The sequence below is a fragment of the Lutra lutra genome, chromosome 3 (assembly GCF_902655055.1).
Source record: "Lutra lutra chromosome 3, mLutLut1.2, whole genome shotgun sequence".
Classification (NCBI taxonomy): domain Eukaryota; kingdom Metazoa; phylum Chordata; class Mammalia; order Carnivora; family Mustelidae; genus Lutra; species Lutra lutra.
The window spans coordinates 147,866,884-147,889,017 of NC_062280.1; the positions used below are offsets into that span (position 1 = coordinate 147,866,884).

Consider the following 22,134-nt stretch of genomic DNA (forward strand, 5'->3'; position numbering starts at 1 on the left):
TGCTGTTTCAACCCCCTTGAGCCATATTTTCATAATTATTTCAGCCATGTATTTATCCATAAGTAAATCTACTAGGGGTATTAACTGCTCTTAACATTTAATTATGAGAATATTAAGGAAGATTTGGAAAAATACTATAGATTTCTAAAAAGGATAGGTCACCTAATTTGAAAAAAAATACGTAAAATTTTGCTCTACACAAATTAAGCTAGTTTGAAATTAAGAAAATAATTTTCATGTCGATGCTGTACAGTACATACCCTCAGCAAAATTTCTTTGGCCTAATTCTCATCCTTAGAGGCTGAGGGTAACAAACTTCTAATTCTTTAAAAAATATTAAACTTCCCAGAAAGGGAATGCTTGTTTTCTTCCCCAGCTTTCTGGTTAGTCTAAATTGGTAACATTTTAATGGGTTAAGGAACTTAAAATTATCTGTGAGCATTTATCACTTACATATAAATAAATATCTAAATTCCTCTTCACTGCCATGTTTAACCTATAATTTTCCTAAATGGAAAAATAAACACTAAGGCTAAAAATACTTGTCTTCAAATATTATTACAACTGCACATTTACTTCAAATACTAGTTAAGATTACGTAGAGGAGAAAAATCATTACATACTAAGTTGCAGAGCTTTTTCCAAGCCTTCATAATAACACCAATTTTCTGCATTCCGATCAATCAAGTTTTTGAATACTTCACTGGCTTCTTTTAATCTTCCCAATTTCAACAGCATTTCCCCTAAAATTAAGTTTAAATTCACATTCATTTTACTTAAACATTAAACACCCTTCTGATCTTATAGACTTCACTAAACATTATTAGCATAATAGATGTTTATGAAAAACAGAACCATACATGCTTCCCTTTGGGGCATGCTGCAGTTTATCCAACTCAACACAGATTAATTCACAGCTTGACTTCAGAAATGAACCTTCATTCTATATAACATTCTATTATACTAACATTCATTTCTGGCTCCCCTCTACATCCCAAATATACACACAGGATATTTAAATTCTTAGTAAAAATATTTGTATTGTGCACATTTTTATATACCCTTTAAGATAATTAAAGACCCCCTCTATAGACTGGTAAATAATTCTAATGAAACATCCCTACATTCCTACTGCTAGATTTGAATGTACTCTACCTGATCGAATCATTTATTAATTCTCCATTCAGTTCTCTTAGCTTCCTTTTGACGTCACTAAAATTGGAGAAGTTTTAACTCAGTAAAACAAAAACACTAAGTACCACTTCACAGCAAGAAACCACACAAACCAGGCTCACATGTGGGTTGCCCCTAAAGTTCAAATCCTTTTACTAAACCACACTAATTCAAAGTAGGCATGGGAGGGGCGTTTAAGGGGCTCAGTTGGTTGAGTGGCTGACCTGACTCCCGACACGGAATTTGCTGAAGATTCTCTCTCTCCCTCTCCCTCTGCCCCTCACCCTGCTCATGCATGCACACGCGCATTCTCTCACTCTCTCTCTCAAATAAACAAATAAATCGTTAAAAAAAAAAGCAGGTATGGGAAATGAGTATCTAAACTAATCAGATATAAAGGAAAGCACATCTAACCCAAGATAAAAGGGAGATTCTCAAAAAAGGATATATCTGAACTTCTATCGCTAAGACTTCCCCTTCCCCAATCTATCTGAAAGAAATAACCCTTTGAATATGTCTTCAGATGTTTTATTTCAGGTTTCATCATCTTGGAGGAGACAATATGTTGAAGTAGTTATTATATACTATTATTTCACTATTTACATATATATATTACTCAAGCTCTAGAGGAAGACTAATCAAATGCAATTTCCAGTTTTACCACTTTCTCGCACAAAATTCCTATGTCCACTTACCTATAAAATATCAACTACCTCAGTTTGCTTTTGTGGTAAATGAATTAATTTAAAGGGGTTAGCACAGTGCTTGGTAAAAACGAATATACATAAATGTTTGCTACCTAAAACTATAAACATGCCCCACTCCTCCAAAACTAATTGCTGGCTAGTCCCATTTTTACCCCGCTTACCCTAGGTAAATAGAAAAAAAAAAAATTTTCAATTCTATTATCTGCTTCTACCACAGGCAAAACTTATTACTAGAGGAATACAGAACAAGTAAGCACAACTGCATATGCATAAGTTAGTGAAAATCTCTAACAACATTTTTTAAGTTTATAAAATGATCTTAATAAGCTAAGGACTACAAAAGACATAAATCTGTAAATACCAAAGGTCTCTGGGCCTGACAGTTCACTGAAAAAATAAAAATACTGTAACTTGTCTCTATAAACAGTATAAAGCACTGGCTTTATATTCAAAATGAAGACTCCCAAATTACCCTCACAAGCAACATATGGATGAATGTGGTTACATCACAATTTGCAGACTTTTTAACTAGAATTGATCTCATACGTCATATCTACTTCTTAATCACTGCATTCTGGATTGATGTCACAAGAGACAAAAAGCAACCTAAGCTAATATTTAATCAGGAAACAGCAATAATACATCAGAATGTGAAAATAATTGTCATTTTTCTTTGCTCTTATCAATTATAAGTGATAGAAAAAAGAAACCAGAACATTAAATTATTTATCCCCATTTTACCAACAGTTTGAATAATAGTGTTGTTCAATAGCCAAATTATGGAAAGAGTCCAAACATCCATTGCCTCAAGAATGGATAAAGAAGATGTAGTATATTATATACACAATGATATTACTCAGCCATGAAAAAGAATGAAACCTTGTCATTTGTAATGAGATGGATGGAGCTAGAGATGATTATGTTAAGCAAAATTAGTCAGAGAAAGAAATACTGTACGATTTCACACATATGTGGAACTTGAAAAAAAAAAAAAAACACAGATGACATGGGGGGAAAAAAGAGAGGCAAACACAAAGCCGACTCTTAACAATAGAGAACAAACTGAGGGTTGCTGGAGAGGAGGTGAGGGGGGATGGGTTAAATGGGTGATGGGTATAAAGGAGGGCACTTGTGATGAGCACTGAGTGCTGAATCCCTAAATTCTACACATGAAGCTAATATTACACTCTATGTTAACTAACTGGAATTTAAATAAAAACTGGGGAAAAATAAAAATAAACACATAAAATAAAAATTAAGTGTTGTCAATATTAGTATTATTCACAAAAATTAAATCAGTAAGTTACTGTACATTAATTGGAAGAGCAGAGTATTGCAGTTAGAAAGGACTCATGAAAGGGAAAGAGAAAGTAAGGATTCGTAAAAAGACTCAAAGAAATCTTGAATTACTAAGTGAAAGAAGCTAATCTAAAAAACCTACATACTACATGATTCCAACTATATGACATTCTGGAAAAGGCATATCTATGGAGATAGTAAAAGTGGTAGCCAGGAGTTGGGGGCAAGGAGAAAGAAATAGACAGCACAGAGGATTTTTAGGGCAGTGAGACTACTCTATATGACTCTACAATGGTTGAGATATTTCTCAAAACCTAGACAAGAGTGAACCTTAATGTAAACTGTAGACTCTGGGTGGTAATTACCTGTCCATGTGGGGGTTCACTAATTGCAACAAATGTACTATTCTGGTAGGGGATGTTGATATGGCAGGGGCAGGGGATGGCCCACGCCTTACATGTGTGGCAACAGAGGGTATACGTGAAATCTCTATACCTCCACTCAATTTTGTTGTGAACCTAAAATTGCTCTATAAAAATGAAGACTATTTTTAGATTAAAAAAAGGTATGGGGACTGACTGGCTCAGTCAGTAGAGCATGTGACTCTTGATCTTAGGGTCATGAGTTCAAACCCCATGCTGGGTGCAGAGTTTACTTTAAAAAAATAAATAAATAATAGGGACATCTGGGTGGCTCAGTCGGTTAAGCATCTGCCTTCGGCTCAGGTCATGATCCTAGGATCCTGGGATCAAGTCCCGCACTGGGAATCCCTGCTCAGTGGGGGGCCTGCTTCTCCCTCTGCCTGCTGCTTCCCCTGCTTGTGCAACACGCTCTCTCTCTCTTTCTCTCTCTCTCTCTCTCTCTGACAAATAAATAAATAAAATCTTTAAAAGATAAAATAAAATATAAAGTAAAAAAAAAAAAAAAAAAAGTAAGGGCTCTGAAGCCAGGAAGATGTGTTTAGAAATTAACTCTACCACCTAAAAGGCAGGGTGACTTTGGGAAAGTCCTTAACCTCTCTAAATTTTAGTTTTCTCAACTATAAAATGGGGATAATCTCCCCATGTTAGAAGTGCTAAAAAATTAAATAAAATAGAACAGTTTAAACTATAAAATGGGGATAATCTTTCTATGTTAGAAGTGCTAAAAAATCAAATGAAATAGAACAGTTTAAACAATTACCATACTCTGAGACACAGGAAAAGTAAATAAACATTAGCTATTATTTTTATTAAGCTTCAGAAGTCCTGCAACTATATGAAGCTTTAGTTTTAAACTCATTATTACTTTAGTTGGACATTTTATTATAGTATTGCTCAGAGAATGGTAACTGATGAGCAAAACTTTGTTTAAAAAAAAATGTGTTTGACCCATTTTTAACAAGCTATTTATCAGGATCCTGCCTTCGTACTTAGCCCATATTGAAAATAAAGGAATCTTGCTTTTATGGTGACCTCGGTGTTATCATTTACTATTCTCATCGTAATTTATTTATTTGTTTCATGGACCCATATTTGGGGGAGGGGAGAGGATGTGAAGGCAGTATAACATACTGCCTAAGAAAATGATATCTGGAGTCAAAACCCCTAGACTCAAATCTAGTACTACTGAGCTTACTTGGCTATATGACTTTGGGCAAGTCACTTAACCTCTTTGTTCCTTAGCCCTTCAACTCTAAAATGGATGTAACAACCATACATAGTATTGTTATGAGGATCAACTTAATAAATAATCACTTAACAATATAAATTTTTATTATATAGCAAGTCTTATTTAAATGTTAGGAGAGAACGAAGTATATAGTTTTTGTTCTTTAATTGAGGCCACTAAAAAAAGAAAAAGCAGGTCAACCTACCTTTAATTTCTTCCACCAAAAGTTTATCACATATTTGTTTCTCATATGTTTCTATATGTTCCAAAGATTCCTGAAATAAATCTGCCTCTCTCATCACTTGATTCTGGTATAATATTAGTTCACTATATTCGTAGTCTATTTTGTTGGGAGGAACCTGAAAAAAATTGTATTATTTTATTTATATAATTACACAAAACAATTATAGATATTTAATTGCTATCTCAGAAAAGTCATTCACACAGGCTAAAAGAAGCAATTACAAATAGAAGACTGAATAACAGAAAAGTCATTCACACAGGCTAAAAGAAGCAATTACAAATAGAAGACTGAATAACACATTCTTTAAAATAAACAAAAAGGTGGCATATCTGCCTATGGCAAAGTAAAGATTCAGGTCAGCAAATTCTATACCCACAGAAAAGTATGTAAAAAACTACTCAAATAAAAAAGTTTAGCAAGGTGACAGAATACATGATCAAAATATAAAAACCAATTATACTTCCATATACTAGCAACCAACAACCCAAAAATAAAACTAAAATAATTCCATTCACAATAACGCCTAAAAGAAAAAAATATTTAGGAATAAATCTAGGAAGTAAGACCTATACATTGAAGACTGAAAGCATGCTGAGAGATTAAAGACCTATGGAAATGGAGAGACATTTCAAATCATGTTCATGGATCAGAACAATATTATTTTGACAGTGATTTTCTCCAAACTGATCTACAAATTCAATACAATCACTATCAAACTCTCAGCAAGCTTTTTTTGCAGAAATTGACAAGCTAAATCTAAAATTCAAATGGAAATAAAAGAAACCCTGCATAGCCAAAGAGTCTTAAAAAAGAACAAAGTAGGAGGACATGCATTTCAAATTTCAAACTTACTATAAAGTAACAGCAATCAAGACAGTGTGGTATTGGCACAAGGAAAAATTGGAATTAATAAACTACAGCTTATTTATATAATGAAATACCAGGCAAAAGTTAAAAATGGATAAACTGGGATACCTGGGTGGCTCAGTCAGTTAAGCAGCTGCCTTCAGCTCGGGTCATAATCTCAGGGGCCCTGGGTTCAAGCCCCCTATCAGGTTCCCTGCTCAGTGGGAGTCTGCTTCTCCTTCTCTCTCTACCCCCCTTTACCCCTCACATGCTTTCTGTCTCTCTCAAATAAATAAATAAAATCTTAAAAAAAAAAAAAGAAGAAAAGGATAGGGACGCCTGGGTGGCTCAGTAGGTTAAACCAGACACCTTTGGCTCAGGTCATGATCCCAGGGTCTTAAGATCCAGCCCCATGTCAGGCTCTCTGCTCTGTGGGGAGACTGCTTCTCCCTCTCCCTCTCCCTCTCCTCTCCTCTCCTCAGTGGGGAGCCTGCTTCTCCCTCTGCCTCTGCATGCAACTCTCCTTTCTTGTGCTCATGAAAGCTTGTGCTTTCACTTGCTCATGCTCTCTCACTCTCATTCTCTGTCAAATAAATAAACCAAATCTTTAAAAAAATTAAACTATCCCTACATGTATCAACACATGTATATAGCAAGACATGTTGAAGGAAAAAACTGCATATTGTTCATGTCAATTTTTAAATACACAAAATAATAGTTTGTAACTTTTATGGACTTAAACATAATGTAAACATGAGTAGGAACAATCTATACCTATTTCAGAACAGTGGCTACCTCCAGGGACATGAGAGATCTTTATAGCTACTTCTGTAACATTTCTTTAAAAAATAATAAAATGTGGAGAAATTGTGGCAAAATGTTAACATCTGTTTATCTCATGATGCAGTGTATTTTTTTGTATTTTTCTATTTTGCATATATATTAAAATGTATTAACGTGTTTATATAAAACATAAGCAATATATGCGAGAAATAATTCCCATAATCACAAAATTATTTTTTATGTATTCTTTTCTTTCTTTAGTCATTTGCGTGTCATCAAAACATTAAGTGTATAAAAATGTTCATATTATTTATTTTGTATCAAGAATTCTGTTTTAATTTTTCTAATCATTGTGAAAATTTTCAAGTTTTTCCATAGGTTCCAAAGACTTTATTTTTTTAAAGATTTTATTTATTGGGGCGCCTGGGTGGCTCAGTGGGTTAAGCCGCTGCCTTCGGCTCGGGTCATGATCTCAGGGTCCTGGGATCGAGTCCCACATCGGGCTCTCTGCTCAGCAAGAAGCCTGCTTCCCTCTCTCTCTCTCTCTGCCTTCCTCTCCGTCTACTTGTGATCTCTCTCTGTCAAATAAATAAATAAAATCTTTAAAAAAAAAAAAAAAGATTTTATTTATTTATTTGAGAGAGAGTAAGTGAGCAGGAGGGAAGGAGAGAGAGAATCTGAAGCAGATTCCATACTGAGCACAGAACCCATGGGTCAATCCCATGACCCTGAGATCATGACCTGAGCTGAAATCGATAGTCAAAATGCTTATGCAACTGAGCCACCCAGGTGCTCCCACAGGTTCCAAAGACTTTAATGCACAACTGGGAATCAGGGCAATACAGAAGTCAACTGCTTTAGTTTGTGTGGTAGGAGAAACAGAACAAAGTTCTTACTTGCTGAGTTTGTCTAAATTCTTCCAAAAGTTTTAGTGCCATATCATAATCTTTTAGCAAATGGTATGCAATAGCATATCCAATCCAGGAAGCACGCTGTGTTGGACGCAACTGAAGAAGCTGATACCTTGTCTCCTAAAAAAATTTAAAAATAATAAAATTAAATTAAAAATTGTCTTTTTCTCTTTTTACTTTAACTTTCCAAAATTTTTATATTTCACCACAGAGCTTTATGAAAATAATTTAACGCCTTTAATTCTATCTAATGAATTCCACAAACAAATAACAGCTCCTGAATAAAACAGAAATATTTTTTATGTTAAATTACTTAAGTTCTAGAATACTCTGTAATGGTCCCTGTAAAGCTGTCAATGAGGAGCTGACCTTGTGTGGTCCATGCTTTTGTGCTGCCTTAGAAAATAACCTTTACATAATGGGAATTTCTTTTGGTAACTAAACATCTTAGAAGAGAGACTAAGATACCTTTTATTCAAATAAATTCTTCTGTTTATAAAATCACTGTATGACATTATAACATCTTTATTACATTGTTACAGCAGGCCCCAGAAACAGGGCAGGTGCAGCCAGGGCAAACACTCAAACAGAACACCCCGCTGCCACTCTAAGACAGTTTTGTTATCTATGACACGAGGGAGAAAACACCAGAAATTCCACCATGGCTGCCCCAGAAGAATCCAAATATCTTCACCAGCAGAAAATGTCCCCTCCCTACACGGCCCCCACCTCTTGATAGCTCGTATTTGCCTCCAAGTTTTAGGCACGTGCATCTGCTTGGAGGAGCAGGGCCTCAGGAAGAACACTAGCTGCAACCAAGTTCTGCAAATGTGCCATTTGCTTCTGCTGTGGAACTAGGGGCCAAGGGAGTTCTTCCACACTATATGCCATAAGCAGTAACATGATCGGATCTCTGGCAGAAAGAGAGATCTTTGAGAAAACAGCTTAGACAGTCTCACACCTCTGCCTTTATATGCCTGGTTCCTTCAGGCATGTGACATTAATATGTCTCTCTCCTTGACACCACTCTCCTTGACACCATTGCTTTTCTGTCACTTCTCACCTTCACTGAAGTCTGTGTCAGTTGCTTTTTCTCTGCCAAATCCCACCATGATCCTGTTACAAGTGAAACACTGCGGAGCACCCATCCAACAACTGAGTGTTTTAGAATCAGGACTTCTTTATCTTTAATGATCTCCATCATGCTGCTTCGGGCACCCCCCCTCCCACAACCACACCCTAGACCTTACTGCCATGCAGAAATCATAAATTCAGAGAGCTCATTCTCTGGCCAACGCTCTCACTCAGTGACATCCCTACCCTAGTTCTGAGCTACCACCAGTGCCTCTGGCTCCCTAGAACCTTGGCCTCTAACCACCAGCTCTTACATCTTCGTTTATTTCGCTACCCCTTTAGGCAAGCACTGTCTTGCCAACATTCTTAATTTCCTTGCCTCATTCCTACAGATAACTGACTTTAACTCCCACCACACTTGGGCTAAAAGAAAAACCACAAGATCTGGAAGAATGATACCATTATTAAGCTCAGCAGCATGCTTGACACCTCTGCAAAAATCTAGGCAAGGGGGGGGGCGTAAGGATTTACATGGCAATAGAAGACAAAAGTAAACAATAGATGAAAGAACTTAACTTATTCAAAGAGAACTGTTAAGAGTTTGTGAGCTCCTACACATGAGAAAGGGAGAGAATTCCACTGTGGACATACTGAAGTTAGGGTAGTTAGTGGAGTAAGCACATGGAGATAACCCAGCAGAGTTGAAGATGCCAGTGCGAAGAGATCTGGACCACAGAAAGACTGCTTTTCAACAATCCTTCCCACAGTATTTTATATTTACTAACCCATAACAGTGAAAACTATTTAATCCCTACATTTAGATTTCAATTATAAAAGTTCTATTTATGGGGCGCCTGGGTGGGTTAAGCCTCTGCCTTCAGCTCGGGTCATGATCTCAGGGTCCTGGGATCAAGCCCCACTTCAGGCTCTCTGCTCAGCAGGGGGCCTGCTTCGATTCCTCTCTCTCTGCCTGCCTCTCTGCCTACTTGTGATCCCTGTCTGTCAAATGAATAAATATAATCTTTAAAAAATAAAAATATAAAGTTCTATTTACCAAATCTGTAAACATCAAGCCCACAAAGAATCTAGTACAGTATTGACACATAGGAGATAATCTAGTTTTTAAAAAAGCATTAAATGAACACACAGTTTTCCTGTTTTTTTAATGATCAAGGATGCATTTTTTAAAAGATTTTATTTATTGATTGATTGATTTTTAAAGATTTTATTTATTTATTTGACAGACAGAGATCACAAGTAGGCAGAGAGGCAGGCAGAGAGAGAGAGGAGGGAAGCAGGCCCCCTGCTGAGCAGAGAGCCCGATGCGGGGCTTGATCCCAGGACCCTGGGATCATGACCTGAGCTGAAGGCAGAGGCTTTAACCCACTGAGCCACCGAGGTGCCCCCAAGGATGCATTTCTTAAAACTATTATTGGGGAAGAAGGTCTCAGGTGACTTTCCCCTTCTACTCCAGACTATAATGAACAATCAAATCCACATAATTTCAGCCTATGCTCACCTCATTCTGAACTTCCACATTTTAAAATTATGCTTATTGTAAAAACAACACTTAAGACTAAGTACTTACTCGATAGCCTTCAAGGTCCCTCATTTGGATCTGCAACAGGGAGAGATCCCTCAAAATTTGCAGATTATCTTTATCTAATTTGAGGGCATTTCGATAACACTTAATAGCTTCATCATACTTCTTATCAGAACGCTGCAAGAGTCCATACACATGCCAACCTACTAAGTTAAGGAAATAGAGACACTCAAGGACACTAGAATATATTATGCTACATAGCTAACATAAAGCTTACCTTAAGGACGTGTTATGTTGTCTGGGACTTACTTCAGAATAATCTTGGGTCAGAGAAAGGGGGACAGCAAGGGGGTGGTAAAAGATGAAACCAGATTAGCCCTGACTGACAATTGTTATATGAAGATCAGTGACGGGCACATGGAGGGTGGGTGCATCATTCTACGCCCTCCACATACATATGTTTGGAATTTTCTGTTATGTTTACGTAACCTCAGAAAATTCTTGGAAAAATTCTTCACACTCCCTACCTTCACCCCCTCACTTTCCCACCCCAGCACCTCAGTCACTTATTCTTAATTTCTATTTATACAAAAATTGTAATTATCTCTTCAAACTAGTTTATATTCAATCAATTCTAAAACATGTAATCATCAGTTAATTCACTAGTGATTCTAAAAAGCACAAAAATTAAGTTTTTATCTATTGTAAATTAAGGTCTCAGCATATCTTGGAGCCAAAAAAAAACTATCATACTTACATGCCCTCTCTCCTCTTTCTGGGGTAAACGCTGAGATAAAGAAATAAGTATTTAGTATTTTGAGAGAATCCTAAGCTAAATATGTGAAAACACTATCTAGACTATCGATGTTCAATACTGGCCAACAGCTAGATGAATAAAATGTAAAAATTAAGATAAGGGCAACATGTGAAAAGACAGCCAATAAGCATACAGATAGGCAAAACGGAAATGGAAATCAATTCCGATGACCTATCTTCGAAAAAGTATTTTTGTTTTCTCACAAACTGAGATACCAGCCAATGAAAAAAAAAATGGTTAAGTATCTAGTGGAGTAACAGCTATGTCCCTGTGTACCAGAAACCCCACCAAAGAACCAATATCATATCTGCTTTAAAACGGGTTTTTTTTCCCTGAATTTTTCTTGTCTACAACAAAGTTTAAGGAACTTAAATTCACTATGCAAGTAATTCATTTGGAATGACAGGAAAGTTATTGGTTTATGGATATGTGAGAAAAAAATGGGTTTCAAGTCACAGATGAGTTATTTTTCCCTCACACAAAGCATAGCTGAAGTAAAAAAGTACAAGAATTCTCTTTCAACTACTGCAATAAATAAACAAGGGGTAGGGAACAGAAGAAACTACTACAAAATGTTGATAATTATGGAAGCTGAGTAATGGTACACAGTGTTCATTAAATTCTCTTTTCTATACAAAATTTTCCATAGTAAAGGTCTGTTTTTTTCCTGAATTAGAAAACCCTACTAAGTGGAAAATAAATGAAATAATAAATTTCAAATATTGCAAAAGGATACAGACATGGCTCTTGACATCATTACGAAGTCCTTTACGAACAAATTCATACGCTTCTTCTTTTTTTCCTAAACAGTTCAATGTCAATCCTTTCATAGCCAAAGTCTCTGAAAGATATTTTTTAACCTCTGTTTACACATGAAAATTTCAAATTATTCTCTTAGCACTATTTTTTTAAGCTCTTACTACTATTTTAATATGATATCTGCCAATGCTTATCCTATTTGTCTTTTTAATCACATAGTTAAAACTTCTGTCCAAACACAGAAAGTAAAACTATATTTAAGTATTTATTAAAGTGTAGCCTGGGGCGCCTGGGTGGCTCAGCGGTTAAGCTGCTGCCTTCGGCTCAGGTCATGATCTCAGGGTCCTGGGATCGAGTCCCGCATCAGGTTCTCTGCTCAGCGGGGAGCCTGCTTCCCTCTCTCTCTCTGCCTGCCTCTCTGTCTACTTGTGATCTCTGTCTGTCAAGTAAATAAATAAAATCTTTAAAAAAAAAAAAAAAAAAGTGTAGCCTGGGTCCTTTTCTGAAATCCCTGAGGCTGGGACTGAGTTCTTCAAATACCTTCTGCCCTTTATAAAACTGTACAGAGGGGCTGAGATGATTCAGCTGAAAAAACATAATACGGTGGGCCCCCAAGTTCTGCTGTGTTAAATCTATGGCAGTAGCTCCAGAGCTTTCATCCAAGGTCAATTCTAATCATCCTCCAATTTACATCCCACAAAAACAATCTACCTTAGCAAAGAGATGCACACAATGTAAAATTCAGCTTATTTAATATTGGAAAACACACCTTATTTTTGGCAGTAAGTTTATTCCAACTAACTCTGGTTAGGCTAACGAACATCAGTTTGCATTCCAAGAGTGTAACACGGAACTGAGGGAGTGGTAACCCAAAAATATATTTAAGGCAGCTAATGAAAGATGGCTTACAGTGAAATAATTCTCTGAATATATCCACAAGAATGAGACAAGAACAATGGTTTTCAAATGATCTCTGTGGACTCTGGTTCTCAGAACATGGTGATCCAGCAGTTCAGGCCCCTATAAACATCTTCATTTATCTGTTTTCACACAATGAACTTCCCTACAAGCTGCCATGTGGATAAGGGTTCCATAGAGGAAAAAAATGAAAATAAACTTTACGTTTCTCCAGCTTTACGAACCGAAGACTTCTTTCCATTTCCTTCAAAGAATGTTTTAAAAGTTAGTTGAAAGCTGAGCAAGATCAGCCTACCTTCCAAATAAGATGGTCTCAAGAATTACCCATGTCTAATATTCAGAGACCCTAACTGGCGGTGCTCCACTGGAGGACCATAACTAGCATGTCTGATCTTATCTGTCCTTCAAACAAGCACCGGTCACCAGTGAAAAGGGAAGAGACAAGCAAATATAGACCTAGTAACACCAGTGCTAGAAAACAGCTCAAGATAAACAATCCAGTGGTAAATCGATAGTACCTAATTTATTTATAAAGGTCAGCAGATATGTAAGAATGACATTTACCAGAGAATAAAATACATGTGACTGTATCTTCATACTACTTCTATACTGCAAATGTTGTCTTCATTTCATACATAAGAAATCAAAGCATAAACTTAAGTTCTACCCAAAGTAATAGATGAAGCGAGATCTCTAAAAGTACTGTAATATACTCCGATAAGCAGTCTCTCACAGATGAGACAATACCTCCATGTTCAGCAAATTTTGGATTCGAAAGAATCATCTTGCAAAACTTGAGGCCATTTTTGTACTGCTTCTGTTCATAGCATTTCTGTAAGGAAATATGAACAAAAATTATTTAATAAAATGAATATATAGGGTGCAACTTTTCTTTGCATTGTATAAATTCTAAATTCAAGATCCAAAATTAGACCTAAAACATATGTGATGGGAAGGTGTTATGTCAATTTTTATCACTTATAACATGACGTATATTTTTGTTACCTACTTCTTGCCAAGTTATTCTAGTATGAGTATTTTCACGTTTATAGGAAAAAAGGGAAAAAACCCACTTAACAAATAGGAAATTTAATTGTCAGCCAGTACTGCTACAGCTTTTTACAATTCAAACTTTACAATTACAACTTTTTAAAATTCAAAATTCAAAAGCAAAAATTATGTGATAACACCATAGAAAAACACTAAAAACTGCACTATGTTTTTGCTACTTCAAGAATGAAACCAAGGTATATATACACACACACAGACACACATACACACAGAGCAACTACTACATATCCAGATAAACCCTGTTATATATCTCATAGGTATCCCTATGAGATCCCATAGGTATGCCATCTCAAGGTAGGTGTCATCATCTCCTCCCTACAGATGTAGAAATTGAAATTTAAGAGTTCATAAAATGTGTTTATAAATAGCTCAGCCTACTTGCAAACTCTGGTCTGATTCCAAAAACCATATCTTTCTACACTAGGCTAATACAAGTATGAGTAACACCTTTCTTCCTAAACACCACCAGCCAGGCTAAGTAATCAGCACAGCCATTGATCACAAGAACATCTCATCATCTTCCACTTACCCTCCCACTTACGTTGACATGGGTTTTCCTTCTAGTACTCAACATGCCAAGTTTGTGCTCACATCAGGGTCTCTGCACATGTGTTCCTTCTACTTGAAATGTTCTTCCCCAGATCTTCCTTACAGCAGAATTTCACATGTCACCTGCCTGACCACTCTATCTAGTACTGCCAGCCTCCCACCCCCACACACATATTCTCCATCATATCACTCCATTTTCTGCACAGCACTATCATTCTCCGAAATTCATATCTGATTACTTATTCAGTGTCTATCTTCCTCACCATACTGTAAGAACTCCATGAGAACAGAGATGAGCTCTATTGTAAACACTGCTACATCCTCAGGGTCTACACAAATTAGGACCGCTCAAAAATAGTCTCCTAGGTTCAAAGCAAAACAGTACCAACAAAGAAGGAGGAAGTGGTTAATCTTTGCAGCAGGGGTGGGATGGGGAGGGGAGAATTAGAAAAGGGTTCATAGAAAAAAATGTTTAGGGGCACCTGGGTGGCTCAGTGGTTAAGTCTCTGCCTTTAGCTCAGTTCATGATCCCAGGGTCCGGGGACCGAGCCACGCATGGGGCTCCCTTCTCAGGAAGCCTGCTTCTCCCTCTCCCACTCCCCGTGCTTGTGTTCTCTCTCTGTCAAAAAAAAAAAAAAAGGAGGCTTCTTGGTTGCATCTAGGGAAGGGAACCTAGTAGGTGGAGAGACAACAATGGGAGAGAAACCTGAATTCCAAACCATCTGAATATATTCCCTATTCCTAAAATATTTAAAATAAAAATAAATGGGCGCCTGGGTGGCTTAATCAGTTAAGCATCTGCCTTCAGCTCAGGTTATGACCTCATGGTCCTGCTCCCTAGTCAATAAGGAGTCTGCTTGTCCCTCTCCCTCTGCACCTTCCCCCATCCCTCGCTTGTACACTCTCTCTCTTGCTCACCTTCTCTCAAATAAAATCTTTAAAAATAAAATAAAAAATTAAAAATAGTGTTGACTATAGGAGTTCATCTGACAAATGACAAGAAGAAAAACAGAAGCAGAAGGAACCACTGGCAAACAGTAAAAGAAGAGAAATATAGTTTCTTTCTGACTTACCAAGTGATCTAGAAATACTAGTAATCATACTACCAATAACAGTAATAATAATAGTTAATACTTTTGGGAAGCATTTACTAGAGTCAGGCATCAGTCACTTAATCCTCATTTAAATCCCAGGAAAGCCTATGAAATACAGGTTATTGCCATTTCAGATGGAGACAGTGAGGCACACAGTTACTGAGTTTACAGAGCTAGTGTCAGAGCCATAATTCAAACCATGTTGTCTGTCCCTAGCATCCAAGCACACAGGTTAAAGAAAAGTGTTAAGTTATACTCAGTACAAAAGATAGATTCCACTTTCAACTTTGTTATTAACCAGACAGAGAACCTTGGACACTTAGTCACTTACCACTCCTTGGTTTGGTTGTTTCATTCTCAAAAGAAAGCATGGAGCACCTCCAAAATTCAAAAAAACCTAAAGCTAATAGCCAGTTTGGGGAATAAGACAGGCATGCACAAGCCCATAACATGTAATAAGCTAGCTACTAAATTTGTATGGATGTGTTTAAGTACATTCATAATTCATTTTTAAAAATCTGCTGTTGGGGCGCCTGGGTGGCTCAGTGGGGTAAGCCGCTGCCTTCGGCTCAGGTCATGATCTCAGGGTCCTAGAATCGAGTCCCACATTGGGCTCTCTGCTCAGCAGGGAGCCTGCTTCCCTCTCTCTCTCTGCCTGCCTCTCTGTCTGCTTGTGATCTCTGTCTGTCAGATAAATAAATAAAATCTTTAAAAAAAAAAAAAATCTGCTGTTGGGGGAGTGCCTGGGTGGCTCAGTCAGTTAAGAATCTGCCTTCAGCTCAGGTCATGATCTCTGGGTTCTGGGTTAGAGCCCTACATCTTGGGATCCCTGTTCAGCAGGGAGTCTCCTTTCCCCTCTCCCTCTATCTCTCCCCCACAACCCTTCAATCCCCCTGCACTCATGCACAGGACAGCAAGCTCTCTCAAGTAAAATAAAATAAAATCTTAAAAAAAAAAAAATTTACTGTTGGTGGCAGAGCACTTTGGTCCACCAACCAAACTTGAAAAATAATTTTAATGAAGAGACTTTGTCAGGGAATTATTGTAGCAAAATTCTACCCACATTTATTGCAACTATGAGATGTTAGGATCATTCACTTCTGCAGCACCCTCCTAAATTCATGTACCCTTATAATAAACATTACATAACTAGAGAAAAACATATTTAGCATTTCCCAATTTATGTAGGGATAAAGTTAACTCAGCAGCAGCTGTAACTTTCTGTAACTAGAGTATAATAAATCATGTAATTGTTTTTTAAATAATCTACCGATAACATGAGTTAAACTAGAAAATACCCAAATAGAGTGAAAAATAAGTTTTCTGTCATCCTTTAGGGTAATGCCAAATGTACTTAAATCCAACCGACAACTTACAGATGAGCCTGAAAGTGGCAAAAAGTTCACTTCTCCAAACCCACCCTGTGAAAAAAGAGAGGTATGGAAAAAACGAAACTAAAATAACAAAAAAAGGGGCACCTGGGTGGCTCAGTGGGTCAAAAGTCTCTGCCTTTCGCTCAGGTCATGGTCTCAGGGTCCTGGGATCGAGCCCTGCATCGGGTTCTCTGCCCGCTGGGGAGCCTGCTTCCCTCTCTCTCTCTGCCTGCCTCTCTACCTGCTTGTGATCTCCTTCTGTCAAATAAATAAATCTTAAAATATATATATATATATATATATATATATATATATACACACACACACACACACACACAAAGCCCAATGAAGCAATCTGCCACAATGCTTTAATTTGAAATTTTTGTGTTTTACATTTGCCTCTCATTATTTGCTCAACACTAAGTATCACATAAAATTAAGACTTAAAATGTTAATCCCATCTACTGTGTATCTTTTTAACATTTTGAAGAAGCATAAAGTTTCTACTGGCTTGAAACAGAAAAGCTGCTATGAATTCCTACCTACCATTGATAATACTTAAAACTATTCTAAACTTAGTATTTTATTTATAGTAAAGGTAAGCATATAGTCATATAACCAACACAAGCTCTAAATAATGAATTCCCGCTTATGATCAGATGAAATGACGCCCTAGAAAATACACTGTGTACAACAGCAGTTTAAAATCCACAGTCTCCATGTGTGCTGAGAAAAGCGAAGGCATGTCGCCTCTCCTGGAAGAACGGAACCTAGAAAACGAGGGAAGGCACCGGGGACAGTGGCACGAAACCTACAGAAAACTTTTCCGGCCGGCAGCGGTCATCTCTACGGGGTCGTTATTCGGGTTTCTGCTTGGAAACAAAGTAAAGGCGCCCCCGCAGAGTGAAATCAGCCAGCCCGCTCGACTTTGCCAAGTCCGGGCCTAAACGAGTTCGAAGCGACCAAAGAGCTATCTGCGTTCGACTTTGTAACTTGGAAAAGCAGTTCAAGTCGCTTATTCGCTCCCTAAAGAGGGTAAGTACCGTACACCAGAAGCATGCAAACTCTTGCGAAGGGAGGCTCGGCTTCCCGGGGTTTGCTTTTCCCATCCCCGGTGTAAGCCGGAGCCCCACTCCGCCCTAGGATCGCCCCATCTTCAGCAGGTATCGGCGTGCGCTGTGCAATGGGTTAAGCACGAAGCAGTCAGTGAACACTCGGCCGAGGGAAAAGGAACACACGGGAGTTCGGGGGAAGGAGGGGTGCAGAGGTCGCGAGTCCGGCCGCAGGGAGCCGCGGAGGCCATGGGGGCCACCTCCCGGGCCCACCGCTCTGGCCCAGAGGGACTGCGGCGAGCGGCAACAGGGGACGAAGCGCGCGGAGCAGCGGCCGGCCAAGGCGGGCAGTCACGTCGCCGCGGCGCGGAGGTAAACAAAGAACGGAGCCCGGGACCAGCCCAGCCCGCGCAGGCGCCGCCGCCAGACCGCTCGCCGCACGAGGCAGGGTCGGGAGCGCGGCCTCGGCCACTCACCAGGATGCGCTTGAAAAGGTTGCTCTCTTTGGGCGGCAGCTGCACGTTCGGCATCGCGGCCAGCGGGGAGGACCGGCACCCAGGCGCCGCGTTTCGCGTGGGCGGGCCACTGCGAAGAGCCGGGCAGCGGGCGGTGGGTCAGTTCATGACCTGGAGTGGGGGCCGGGCAGGCCGCTGGGCAGGGCTCGCGATGGAAAGGGAAGGGGACCTGGACCGGACCCTGTCGACTCCCGCCCTGCGGCCCGGCGAGCGGCCGCGGCTCCCGCGCGCAGCAAGATGGCAGCCGGGGCCCGTCCCCTCGAGCGGGGCGGTGTGCGCCTGCGCCAGGCGCCTCGCGGCCAGAGGCGGCGGGGGACACCGGGCGGCGGGGAGCGTAGTGTGCGCAGCGCTAGGTCGCTTCTGCCACCGGCACCCCGGCGCCCCGCGTAGGTCACTGGCTGTGCCGTGCCCCGATTGCTGGGCTTGCGGGCCACCGGAATGTGATTCAGACCTTTTTGATTTCTCTGCACTCGGGAACTTAAGCGGTGGTGGCCCCGAGTAAACTCTCCATTCAAGACGAACTTGTTTTCCTTCCTAGACTTTGAGAGAAGCCTTCTCTTTTCGGTGCTTATCCAGAACACAGACACGCACAGCGTAGGTGAGGTCCTTGGACGGGCCTTGAAATGGACTAACGGGAAAGCATGTTTGAAATGTTAGGGAAAAAAACATACTGCCAGCAGCTTAGAACATCTGACCTTGGCGGTGAAAACTGTGGTGGTTTCATGGGGCACTGAGTCTCCAGTCTACCTACCCTTTCTCCTCAGAAGGTTCCCCTTCATACAAGCCATATAATAACATGGCTTAATAAGCCAATAATAATGAGAGAAACAATAGTCAAACCCAGGATCTTCCAATTCTGGGACACTGTCATACCTAAAAAGCAGCCTGGTGATAGAAATGTGTGAGTCTTGAAAGACACGCATATACATCGATGGCAAGCACAGCCATGCATATGAGGTAGGTATATTATCAAGAAATATGTAAATATTAGATGCATAAACTTATTTATGCGTGTTCCGGATCTTCATTTGTGCCTGTTTCTGTGACTACTAAGGGGTTGATGCGCAATTGCACTGAATGGGCTATAATCCGAGCTGGGGTGGGGCTTACTTGAATTTCCCTCTAGCCTGAGTTTGTTTGGAGATGGAAGAAGGTATCACAGGGGTCTTTTAAAATAGTGAAAAGCTGGCTCAGTTGGTGGACCGTGTGGCTCTTGATCTCCGGGTTGTGAGTTCGAGCCCCACATTGGATGTAGAGATTACATAATAATAAATATATACGTATATATATTTAAATTAGAAAAATAAAATAGGGACAGGACTGTTATTAAAAGGGGGGTAGGTTCAGAGGGACCTAAGTGTTCTGGACAGATTCTAGGCTCCTCAAGCGACTAGAGAGGAATTGGCAAGGAGAGCTTCATGGGAATTTAGCTGAGCTATACCTGAACTGGTTGGTGGTAGTCTTCTAGACAATGGAGCAGGACAGAGGGTGCTCTCAGCATCCTCATACCCAACCACTTCCATAGTCCTTACCTACTGTTTGCTCACCATGCTTTACTGATTCCTGAAAATTCTTTGGCTCCCAATTTATCTACATTCTCAGGAGCAAAGGGTTAATTGTGGCAAGAGCTGAAGATCCAGTACTCTGGTCAGGCAATCCTTTTACTCTCATCGGACATGAGCTTTTCTGGAATGTACCTCATTCAGCCGGCTCAAGCTATTCTGCCACACCTCAAGGCCGATTTCAAAAGGACAAGTTGAAAAAAAAAAGTGGAAAAAAGCATCGTGCCAACTGTAAATATTTTGGAGGCACGTAATGTTTATCTTTTATGAAAGTTTCCATGGGCCTAGTACAGCCTGACTCATTACAAATCACTAACTGTCCCCATTCTCTGCGGTAACTGCTGGATCTTCACCATGGCCTCACCCCTAAATCAGGCACCCCTCACTGGTTCTTCATTTGCACTCAGCAGCTTCCCACCCATTGCCAACTTCTTCCCTTCCCATAGCCTCCCCAGCATCTCCCAGCAGTGCAAAGGAAACCTGCAATCCCAAACACGGAGAAGTGAGTAGTTATAAACTCTCATATTTAATATTTTCCTCATCTGCCTTACACGCACCATAGCATGTGATACACACAGACCTATATTGTCTACATTAGGGTGGGAGTGAGGGGAGAGGTGAATACTTGAAAAGAATGCCAGTAGTGGGCACCTGGGTGGTTCAATCCGTTAAGTGTCTGACTCTTGGTTTTGGCTCAGGTTATGATCTCAGGGTGGTGAGATCGAACCCTGCATTGGGCTCCATGCTCAACAGGGAGTCTGCTTGGGTATCTCTCTCCCTCTCCCTCTACCCCTCCCTGCTGTGCACTCACACTCTCTCTCAAATAAGGAAATCTTTAAAGAAAAAAAAAAAAGAATGCCAATAGTGTTGCTGGTTGTTGGCAGCATAAGTCTTAGAGTGTGTAAAGGATATAATGCATGCACAGTCAGAAAGCCTGCATTAGCCAGTGGTTATAATTTTATTACTAACTTCCTGTTTAGTCTGGAGCAAATATTATTTCTACCTTTCAACAGAAAATGAGGTTATAATAACATTATTGTAATCTTTCACAGCAAGGTTGTGTGAATATAATGCTTTATCATTTCTAAGCCCACGGGGGGAAAAGAAAAAAAGCACACGCATTGTAAATCTGAGTTTGCTGACTCTCAGGAAGAATGCTGAAGCCTGGCTAGGGCCAACATTGGCCTCCACCAGATGTTGCTTCATGGTGCTTCAGACAGGTTTTGTACCTTCTTCAGAATTATGCACACGGTACATTAATAGCAACATCTATGAAGACCTTTTTGCATAGATGATACGTGCCAGTGATTCTCTTGTTAAGCTTAGTAGACCCAAGGAAAAAATAATCTAGAAAATGATGTCCTCCACCCCATATGCAGAGCATGTCTTACAGAACTAGCTGACATGGTTTGCTGCTAGTCCTACAACCAACTGAACCATGTAATTAAAGGCTGATGGGAAAAGAACTCATCAGGTTGTGTAGTGCATTATACCCTCAATTCCCTAATGTGTCTACTCTTGTCTTCCTTCCTTGCTCTTGTTTTGGAGAAAGCAAGCATACTTCATTCCTCCCTGGAACGCTTTTTTTTTTTTTAAGATTTTATTTATTTATTTGATAGAGATCACAAGCAGGCAGAGAGGCAGGCAGGGGTGGGGGTGGGAAGCAGGCTCCCCACCAAGCAGAGAGCCCAATGTGGGGCTCGATCCCAGGACCCTGAGATCATGACCCAAGTGGAAGGCAGAGGCTTTAACCCACCACCTGAGCCATCCAGGGCCCCCTGGAACTCTTGATCCCATTGCCCTTGGCGTTTCCTAAACTTTTATTCATCAGTTGCTACCCCCAATGTTTGCATATTCTCCCTCCTTATATAGTTTGTATTCTAATGGGAGGAGACAGATAGAAAACACATCAATCAGCAAGATCCTCCCAGACTGGGAAGTCCTAGGGAGGGAATAAAGCAAGGTCCTGTGAGGGCAGAGGGGATTGAGGGAAGGACTACTTTAAACCAAGTACTCAGGAATGATCTTTGGGATGGGGCGGTGATAACATGTGAACAGACCTAAAGAATGGGAAGTGAGTCAACAAGGAAAAAGCTGGGACAGCATATTCTAGCTGAAGGTAACCTCAGGCAAGTGCCCTAATACAGGGGCAAGGTGAGCATGGTCAAGCCCTAAAAGGGACAGGTAAGAACTT

General features: G+C 39.8%; 1 protein-coding gene across 4 annotated transcripts in view; it reads right to left on the minus strand.

The window, feature by feature from the left end:
- Nucleotides 1-18,623, minus strand: part of NAA16 (N-alpha-acetyltransferase 16, NatA auxiliary subunit) — a 67,472-nt gene extending 48,849 nt beyond the window's left edge. Inside the window, exons 1-7 of one of the 4 annotated variants that reach the window (XM_047720044.1) lie at nucleotides 18,340-18,621; nucleotides 13,472-13,556; nucleotides 11,784-11,888; nucleotides 10,276-10,433; nucleotides 7,599-7,733; nucleotides 5,035-5,188; nucleotides 624-743 (exon numbers count right to left, since the gene is read on the minus strand). In XM_047720044.1, coding sequence (XP_047576000.1) covers nucleotides 624-743; nucleotides 5,035-5,188; nucleotides 7,599-7,733; nucleotides 10,276-10,433; nucleotides 11,784-11,888; nucleotides 13,472-13,556; nucleotides 18,340-18,393 — 811 coding nt within the window. In that variant the 5' untranslated portion in view covers nucleotides 18,394-18,621. Of the gene's footprint in view, nucleotides 1-623; nucleotides 744-5,034; nucleotides 5,189-7,598; nucleotides 7,734-10,275; nucleotides 10,434-11,783; nucleotides 11,889-13,471; nucleotides 13,557-18,339 lie in introns of all 4 variants that reach the window. The other 3 variants (XM_047720045.1, XM_047720047.1, XM_047720046.1) reach the window with 3 other exon arrangements.
- Between the last annotated feature and the right edge of the window lie 3,511 nt (nucleotides 18,624-22,134).